This window comes from Phragmites australis, chromosome 19, assembly GCF_958298935.1.
Source record: "Phragmites australis chromosome 19, lpPhrAust1.1, whole genome shotgun sequence".
NCBI lineage: Eukaryota > Viridiplantae > Streptophyta > Magnoliopsida > Poales > Poaceae > Phragmites > Phragmites australis.
In genome coordinates this window covers 2,271,390-2,281,297 of record NC_084939.1, presented here as the reverse complement: position 1 = coordinate 2,281,297, position 9,908 = coordinate 2,271,390, and the positions used below count along the sequence as shown (strand labels likewise).

The following is a 9,908-nucleotide window of genomic DNA, read 5'->3' as shown; positions in this document are numbered from 1 at the left end:
CTCTCATAGCGAAATTGATGAGTACATTGATGCATTCATTTGTATGTGTCTTCTTCTGATCTTTTGAAGAGGAAGGAGCATATATACCATACGTGTACTTAGACACTCCTGCAAGAGGTGAACAGATCATGGGAAGAACCATGATGCCTTCAATTGATCACTGATGTGCAATTCACCAAATGAAATAGGATGGATAGTGTGGCTGCTCATATCGTATACACCACAGGTACGTGGATTGCTGGTTGGCCAGAAGTCCCAAAACAATAGACCGTCATCGACGAAATATATCTTGTTCCCTTGCAAATTGTCACCGTGACTAGATGCGCTAACGGCCTTGGAGCAGTCTGAACTAACAAAGAGCACTTGATCATCCAAGCTTTCCACCTCAAGCCATTGAGACATCTCTAAATCTGCCTCAAACACTTTCATTGTCATTTGTTTTGTGGAATCCTCAGAATTATAGTAATCGTAGTGAACGATCCACCGTACCATCAACAACTTGCCAGTACGAGAGATAACAAGGTAACATGTCTTGACGCAGTTCAAAGTCGCGTAAAAAGACCCATACAACGTGTACGTCAATGGTGGTGGCGCCTGAATCACTTGTTCTATCCGAGAAACCCTCGGTTCCCCAGTGTCACAGTCCTCGGTAACCTCGTGCACAAAGAGGTCGCCTTCGGTGGTGACAGTGAAGAGCTTCTCCTTGTAGAAGGCCATGTCTTGGTACCAACGGCCATTGGACAGGCCTGTCGACCATGACGACATGCCCGGACGGCAACACACAACCACATCTGGGCGCTCGTGGTAGTTAACCTTCGCGGCGATGAGGTTGCTCGAGCATACGATGACCTTGCCGATGAAGAAGTTGGTGGATGTGGAGCTGGAACGCGTTCCGTGTGAGCCATCAGGGTTGAGATCGACAGGCTCGTTGCAATGGCCGGGGAGCCGCGTGGTGGCTCCGCAGAGCGGGTTCTTGAGGAAGCGGCGGCGACTAGGCCTGCAGCCCTTTTCCTCGAACAGCAGCCAGGTGCCGAAAGAGCCGATGCACAGCGCGTGTTTCCTGAAGCGGAAGAAGTGCAGCTCGCCGTCCGGGAAGCTTCGGAAGGAGCCGTCGAGGAAGTTGAGCCACGGGAGCACCCGTGGCAAGCAAGGCGGCGAGTACTTGATCCCGACGTGAAGCCAGTGGCGGCAGACGGAGGCGAAGCGCACGCGGTCGGCGAGGGAGGACAGACGGCGCAGGACGAGGTCGGCGAGCTCCGGCGGGAGGGCCGACCAGCGGGACGAGCTATCGGGGGTCGTCTTGCTTGGCCAGGCGCCCATGGTGCGGTGCGCGACACGAGACCATCAATTTTCATGAGGTTGCTGGGCCGGCTTCGGAGTTCTGATCGACGGCGTATCCACGCGAATTATGTAGACGACGAATCTGCTGTTGTACAAGAATTCGGATCGTGTACGGTACGACAGCTTGTTGGCAATCTCGTCCGATCCGTACGCGGGTTCATTTGGGTAAACCGATCGAGTTCGCTTCTTCATCCCAACAAAACCAGACTTCCCCTTCGGATTCTGCTTGTGAAAATCTGGCGTGCGTCCCCACAAACACCGGGAAGCCCATACTTTGAGGAAGTAGTGATTGCATACATGCATGCAGCATGCTCCGTGGGCTGGATACATATTTGGCGCCCATAGTCACTTCTGTCACCACTCACCACCCTCTCACGAGGAGCTGTATTCACGGGCACCTGCTTAGCATATCCCATCCTTCATACTTCCTCCAACTTGTCTTCCCGTGGCAACACTACTACATCACCTCATCCTTATCGGCCTATCACTACCGGCTCGGTTAGAGCCGACAATGATAACTGACTCATAATGTCAAATGGCCGATCAAAGTATATCCCTTATGAACTGGTAGTGGTACTACTTTTCACTATCAGTACATGTTATAAGCCGATAGTGATATATTATTGCCGGTTTGTAACACAAGTAAGGTGAGTATATTCCTCCAAACATAGCCGCATATTGCCTCACGCACTTAGTCACATATTGCCCTCCTCTCTCTCTCTCTCTCTCTCACACACACACACACACACACCATGCGTCCCCGGTGGCCTTAAAACCTTGCGCTCCCCAATAAGCCCCATGGAGAGTAGAACCAGGGTGGGCAGCCGTGGACGTCACCACCCGAGCGACGGCTATGGAGGCTACCTGAGCGCCCTTGCCCCTGAGTTCCCTATCGGCCTCCTCCGTCCCCGACGGCCCTGCCCTTGTCCTCCCCAACAGCCTCAACCATAAAGTTTTTAAATAATATTATTTTATTACAAAATTACAAAAATAATATCTAAAATCATAAAATTGCAAGAATAGGTACATGTCGGCACTCCGCATGCCAATAACCTACGTGATAGTGGGCCCGAGGCCTGTCGGCACGCATGTGGAGCCAAAAAGGCATGTCAACACTCCGCATGCAGAAAGGCCCCTGGGTAGACACTGATATGGTTGTGGGGCTAGGTGATAGCCGACCGGCCTGTTAGCACTTCAAATGCTAATAGGCATGTCGGCACTTCGAATGCTGATAGGGCTATCAGCAAATGGTATGTCGATATGTGTCATTTCTTAAAAAAATTAATACTATATTTTTTTAATTTGGGAAGAATCATATATTTAATGAGGCAAGCCGGAGCAAAATTCAGTGTACATCCAAATGGTCGGGTTAGGCATATGTTAGCACTAAACAATACCACTTATAATATTGAAATGTTAAACTGCGTGAAGCACAGCATGCCATACTCTGACTCTAACAACGATAGTGACATGTTCAGTATATTTTTCATTTCATCATAGGCATGTACTGGTGGCAAACCTAACATGTCTTAGCGAAATTAAAGTAGCCACATACATGAAGTAATGATGGCATTAGTATGTATGGTACAGTTCTGAAAGTAACCTAGACATGTACCGATTCTAAACCTAACATCTCGATTACTACAAACACTCTACTGAGTGCAGAGTTGGTTCCCTTCCTTGCGGACCCCAGTCCAGCTTCACGAGCCCAACATGCCATCTCGTGCTTCCGCTCCCTATCTGCCTTACACGCCTCCGCTTTGAGGCGGTTCTGCTCCTCTCTCCTCTTCTGCTCTTTCTCTTGTAGGCATTTGAGGGTTGCCTCTCTCCTCTCGTCGGCTTCCATTTCATATAATCGTTTCCATGCCGTCTGGTGTTAGGTGTGCAGGAGGAACATATGTGCTTCACTCTACTCAGTATTGATCCACAATATGAAGTTACATAGTAAGGGAAGAGACTAGCAAAGAATGAAAAATTTGTAAGTGATGAACGACAGATAGTTGTGTTTTAGTTCTACAATATGTGAGTACCTGGCTGTAATAGACACCACATATGCTGCCCTCTGGTGGGTCATACTCGTAGTTGGAGCACATGAAGAACTTCCTACCGTAGGTGTCCAAGAAGTCGTTGGGCTTCCTAACCTTACACATGTCTCCGCACCAGCACATCGGAACTTCGACCCTAGCTGACAAAAGATCCGACATTGAATCTTTGAGCAAGGATCAGAGGCCATTTTGGTAAGAGGATAAGGCTTTGGTTTGTTTGGACACATTACCTCCTGGGCTGCTATTTATACAGAAAATCAGTATTGGTTCATGGACTGAGTCCATGGAGATTTCACTTGAAAACCTAAGTCTGAAAAGGTTACTTCTCAAAAGGCTATATCTAAAAAGTCTACGTATGAAAAGTTTACATCTTAAAAGGCTATGCCTAAAAAGGCTACATCTGAAAAGGCTTCTTCTGAAAAGACTACGTTTAAAAAGGCTACTTCTGAAAAGACTAGTTCTAAAAAGTCATATAGTTCTGAAAAGCCTATGCTTGAAAAGGCTATATCTTAAATCATTGGATTAAGGTTCAACGTTACAATAAGCATAGTATGTTAGGCTTAACGGTAATGTTAGCATAATTAATTCACAGTAGTGCATCTATAAAAAGGTTCGCATAGTTCGAACCATAGGCACAACAAAACAATAGAACTAGAGGGTCTACTGGCGCAGGGAGAGCACCAGCGTTATGATCGGGTTCCTTTGGTCCTAGTGCGTAAGAGGAGACACTTGAGAACATCCTTTTGCAGGGAAAGAGTGAGTTTCGGACACCCCATCATCTGAGGATTTACGACCACCCGAAAAAGGAGTGACCAAAATGCTCCCATGGATACGACTATGTTGTGCAGATGTATGATGATAGCATTAATAGAGGTAGTTGATTCTTCCGATGTCCTCTTGGAAGGGTGATAGTGCCAACAAGTTTAGTATCGTACTTTAGGACATTTTAGTCTTTAATTTTTATGTATTTGCAAGAGTCAGACGACTGCGAGAGCTACCATTACACGAGATGGGTTGATCCTCCCGTTGAATAAAACATCCAGAGTACATCCATCACCTGCAAAATCGTATCTTTGGCCTGTAGCATGAGGTTGATAATATTTCAATCCCTCTAGAGGAGGACGAGTTGATCATCCACATCGACAATCCTACCATATGCCTCGATCCCTTGTGTCCATGCCCGTATCACCATAAGTTCCCTCCTCCTGCGCTTGTTGGGCACACCCGTCGGCCTACGTCGACTAGCTGCAACATGATGAAGTCCGTGCAGCGTCTACAGGGGTGCTAGGGTTGGCATGCGATGGCTGCATTAGTAGAGGTGCCCCTGCTTTCTGTGACAGGCCCTCTTCATCGAGCGTAATGATGAACCAGTCGTTTGGTAGGGAGTGCGTCGAGCCAGACGTAGTATCGAAGGAGCCTGTAACTATTACATAGTACCACCATGTCAAATATTGCGCATCACATAATAATTAAATTATAAGATGCAATCCCGAGTGATCAAATTCAGAGTGGTAGACCTGGAACTGTAGCACCCGAGTGGAAACCAGGAGTCGACATGTAGCGCACCCGTGGTGGCTGAGACGACGATGTTGGTTCCTTGTTGAAGCGTGTCACCGTAGCTTGAGTCCTCTTGTGTGTGCTAGGCTCGACGACGTCCGGTAACCTCTGGCAAGTAGTGCATCAAAATTTTGTCGAGGCAACAGCATGCAAGCCAACATAGACTAGCCATCAGCTCGAGCAAGTCAACCTGAGGTGGGATTGACTCCTAATGACTCACGAAGTCTAGTAATTTTGTGCTAACATCCTTACATATGTCCAACTATAATGCACGAGAGAACACATTTAATATAAGAATACAAATCAGTAGTACTATGGTATGGTACGTCACCGTTGGCTCAGTAGCGGAAGTATCAGTGATTTCCGACTCATACTACGGTGGCTCCAGAAGCACTAGCATGCACTTAACCCACGTCGTCGTGTGGAACCAACATAAGTACACATCCTCCATTGATGGGACTTAAGGGTTGCTGGGGACGTAGATGTCTATAGCTGCGTCCGCCCACTGCTCGAGCTATGGCTACATCTTTGTCATCTAGGTTCCATAGACTCGCACATGGCTATTTTGCGTTTCGAGGAGGCATGTATGTGGCCGGCGGCGAGCTTCTCACGGCGGCGAAGGAGTTTGTCGGTGCGGTTGAGGGAGAGAGGGAGGAGCTCGGGCATGGGATGAGGATGCTCACCGAGGTTGGAAGGTGGCAGTTCGTGACTAGAGCAAGAGGAGGAGCGAAGCTGGCGGCGGTGGCGGCGGCTTGTTTCGATCCTGCTCTGCTCGGCCTCCGGTGGGCTCGAAGCTGCAAGGAGGAGTGCGGATGAGCAGGGAGGTCTCGAGTGAGCCTACAGAGCAGAGGAGAGGTAGAGAGACTCACCGGCGACGGTGAATCATGATTGTGGCTGGATTTTTTTTTTTGGGTGGGGGGGGGCTGAGAAGGGTGAGAGGAGGAAATGGGGAGGAGAGCGCTCGGCTCGGCTTAAATAGGCCGACTATGGCGGTGCGAAGCAGAACAATAAGGTGGTGAAGGAAGAAATATCAGGGAGGGAGAAAAGGTCGGGGAGCAAGGGGACATAGGCGGCGGCGGTTTCTTGGCTGGGGAGGGGACGGCTCGTTGGGAGGGCGGGTGTTAGCAGTATGGGCGACGGGACGATACGAGCGGGACTCTCGGGCTCAGGCTCTGGCGGCTGAAGTCTGCGACGATGGGACGGAGGACGGAGCGAAGAGAGAGAAGATAGAGGGGAGACAAGAGATGGCGAGAGGAGGAAGACGACGGGTGGCGGGGCCCACGCGCCAGAGACGCGGTGCGGACACGAAGATGGAGTGGGCTGAGATGGGCTGGTGTGAGGGGAATTGGACTGGGCTGGAATGGAGGGAAGTGACGGGCTTCGGCCCAGGGAGGAAGATGAGGTCTAGACTTTAAGCCAGTAAAGCTGATTTTTTTCAACTTTCTAACATCTAGATAGTTTCAAAGAATCATTTCCATATAATCACTCAAATAGCTAAATATTTCAAACTGTTATTTGGTAAAACTCTTAGTGATTCTACTCTGGAAGCTGATCTGAGAGTTTTGCCAAACATACCCTTTGACTTGATCTGTGAATTTCAGAGTAGGAGCGGAGATTCAAATTTGAACTGCAATATAAAATCCAAATAGATCTAGAAAACTCTAAAATGCAGCATGAACACTTTTGTGCAAGTTTGCAAAATTTAAAATTTAAAATTGACATGTTTTTTGGATACTTTGCCCATGTTCAAATCAAATGGTTTTATCTTGTTGTAAAATTTAAAAAGTTCAAATTTTTTAGTGATTTTTATAAAATACCCCAAACAAAGGGTGTTACACTTCGTCACCTTAGGTTGGCGCGCGGTGGCGACTTGGCGAGCGCCGTCGCCGTGGTGGCTTGAGGTGTGTCGGTGGCCGCGGAAGCGCCTGACACAGGACGGCGCCAGCGAGGTCGAGACAGAGGGAGGACAAGGAGAATCGCAGTCTCCAAGGCCATCGGGATCGATCCTGCTCCGCTCGGCCTCCGGTGGGCTCGAAGCTGCAAGGAGGAGTGCGGATGAGCAGGATAGAGTGTTGGCCCAGCTTCTGGTACTCACGCACTCTTTTTCTGTGGACACAACTATCACAAAGACAAACACACGCGAGCACTAGCTGGAAGATGAACGCAAAGACCAGAGAAACAAGCACACACTTGGCCTGGCCGCAACTGCTTAGCCAGATTTTCTCCTTGCTTCTTTTTTTTTTTTTTTTTTTTTTTTTTTTTTTTTTTTTTTGGCCTGGCCGCAACTGCTTAGCCAGATTTTCTCCTTGCTTCTTTCTTTTTTGTGTTGTTTTTGCCTAATACAAGTGCTTAACTTAAATAGACAAGTGCTGAACGCCCAGGCTTCCGAGTCCACCGGCTCGATCCGTCTTAAGCGCTACACGTTCCAACGTGCACATGACTAAATATGCATGATCCCTATCCTAATGCATGCACCCTGTAATCTCGGTGGTCACATCTCTAACCGAGTAGTACATCGCTCACTAAATAACTACCATGCCTATGGCTAACACACGTTCATGCATGACTCACTAATGCAACGTGCAAGCCTCAGTAGACATCCATGCACACGTATGAACTCACCTAATACGTGAGCAGTACAATGCAAGATAAATAAACATGCATGCAACAAGATTAACACTAATATAGAGGAGAGGTAGAGAGACTCACCGGCGACGGCGAAGGCGATCGGCTCGGCTTAAATAGGCCGACTATGGCGGTGAGAAGAACAATAAGGCGGTGAAGGAAGAAATATCAGAAAGGTAGAAAAGGTCGGGTAGCAAGGGGACATGGGCGGTGGCGGTTTCTCGGCTGGGTAGGGGACGGCTCGTTGGGATTGCGCGGAGGGCGGATGTTAGCAGTATGGTCGGCGAGACGAGACGAGCGGGACTCTCGGGCTCAGGCTCTGGCGGCTGAAGTCTGCGACGATGGGACGGAGCGACAGGCGCTCGGAAGAGAGAGAAGATAGAGGGGAGACAGGGAGAGATGGCGAGAGGAGGAAGACGACGGGCGGTGGGACCCACGCGCCAGAGACGCGGTGCGGACACGAAGACGGAGTGGGCTGAGATGGGCCGACGTGAGGGGAATTGGATTGGGCTGGAATGGAGGGAAGTGCTGGGCTTCGGCCCAGTGAGGAAGTGGAGGTTTAGGGCATATTGTTTAATGATTCTACGGATGAAATAATTTTGTGAATGAAATAAACTAGTGAAGTTGAGTTTTTTAACTTTTAATATCTAGTTAATTTCAGATAATCATTTTCATTGAATCATTCTGGAAACTAAAAATTTCAAACTGTCATTTGACAGAGCTTCCAGTGATTCCACTTTAGAAATTGATCTGGAAGCTCTGTTAAACATGCCCTTAGACTTGATCTGTGAATTTCAGAGTAGGAGCGGAGATTCAAATTTGAACTGCAATATAAAATCCAAATAGATCTAGAAAACTCTAAAATGCAGCATGAATACTTTTGTGCAAGTTTGCAAAATATAAAATTTAATTTTGACATGTTTTTGGGATACTTTGCCATGTTCAAATCAAACGGTATTATCTTGTTGTAAAATTTAAAAAGTTAATTTTTTTTAGTGATTTTTTAAAAATACCCGAAACACAGGGTGTTACACTTCGTCACCTTAGGTTGGCGCGCGGTGGCGACTGGCGAGCACCGTCGCCGTGGTGGCTTGAGGTGTGTCGGTGGCCGCGGAAGCGCATGACACAGGACGGCGCCGGCGAGGTCGAGACAGAGGGAGGACAGGGAGAATCGCAGTCTCCAAGGCCATCGGGATTGAAGGTGTGCCATGAATTGGGCAGTGAGGGTTTGCCATGGCGCTCACCTTGTTGATCGGTCGAGGCCGAGGGCCTTACTTCTTATTGTGCCCGACCTCAGTAGGCTAGAACAAAGTGTGTGAAATATCAGGGCGCCATGCATGACGTGTAGTGGTCCGTGAGATGGGTAGGGGCCGGCATGCACTTGCTCGTGTCTGAAAATGACGTTCATCTATAGGTGGCACCCGTGTAAAAGGTGCCGGCCGGCCTCTTGCATGCATTCACTCGTGTGAGAGATGCTCGATCGTTTCTCGGGCAATTTCAAGCTGCACCAACCTGTCAGTGTCAGATGTTTGAGTACGAAATTACGAACGTCGTCTTCCAAAAGCTGCTGCGCCCTCGCTTTTGCCATTCTGATAGCAGGCCCGCTGTGATTAATCGCTAACCCCCGACAACATCACTAAGCTTTATTTGAAATTGGCAGATCCGCCTACCGATGCATGCATGTTCAACAATAATCCAAGCCCTGTTAGCACACGTGCTTCACGTCGCACGTGCTGGCATGCATGTGCAAAGAATACATGCATGCATGAACACGAATATTACACTACTCATAATTTATTAGAATTATTAATTTACATTGAGATTTACTCCCTCTGATTGCAAATATGGGTCGTTTTAGTCTCCTCAACTATTCTCTAAATATAAAGCATTTTTGAACTTCTATGTATTTTTCTCTCTCTTTTGTTTTCATCTTACCCTTGTTTAATAAATATTACTACTCTCATAAATAAATGAGTTATTTTTTTCAATACAGAATAAATAAAGGGTAACAAGGTTATTTAATCTACTTTCTTAATTCTGATGTATAAATTTAAAATGATCTACATTTACAATCGAATGCAGTCTACGGGAAGGTAGACTATGCGCGGGTAAGTGCATGCGTGCATGTATGCATGGCAGCGTAGAGTTTAGGCCCATGCAGATCCACATGCATGCATTGCAGCGTAGAGTTATGCCCATGCAGATCCACATGGATCGGACCTACTTGCGTGTACCGTCACGGGCCGCTACCTGTCCTTTTTCTTCCCCAATAATTTGTCCGTCGTGGAGACATGCTCGGCTGGCAAAGTACATTCATGCATGCGTCGGCTTCTCCGGATG

At 47.9% G+C, this 9,908-nt stretch overlaps 2 protein-coding genes across 2 annotated transcripts; both read right to left on the bottom strand.

The window, feature by feature from the left end:
• LOC133901092 (F-box protein SKIP23-like) lies at window positions 1-2,076 on the bottom strand. The gene has a single exon (XM_062342383.1). The coding sequence runs from the start codon at window positions 1,318-1,320 to the stop codon at window positions 127-129; it is 1,194 nt and encodes a 397-aa protein (XP_062198367.1). The 5' UTR covers window positions 1,321-2,076; the 3' UTR covers window positions 1-126.
• Window positions 2,077-4,598: 2,522 nt separating this feature from the next.
• LOC133901017 (uncharacterized) lies at window positions 4,599-9,156 on the bottom strand. The gene is made up of 4 exons (XM_062342310.1): window positions 9,114-9,156; window positions 6,790-7,061; window positions 4,904-5,051; window positions 4,599-4,809 (listed from the first exon to the last, which is right to left on the bottom strand). Exons 1-4 carry the CDS (start codon window positions 9,154-9,156, stop codon window positions 4,628-4,630), a joined length of 645 nt encoding a protein of 214 aa, XP_062198294.1. The 3' UTR covers window positions 4,599-4,627.
• Window positions 9,157-9,908: the final 752 nt, after the last annotated feature.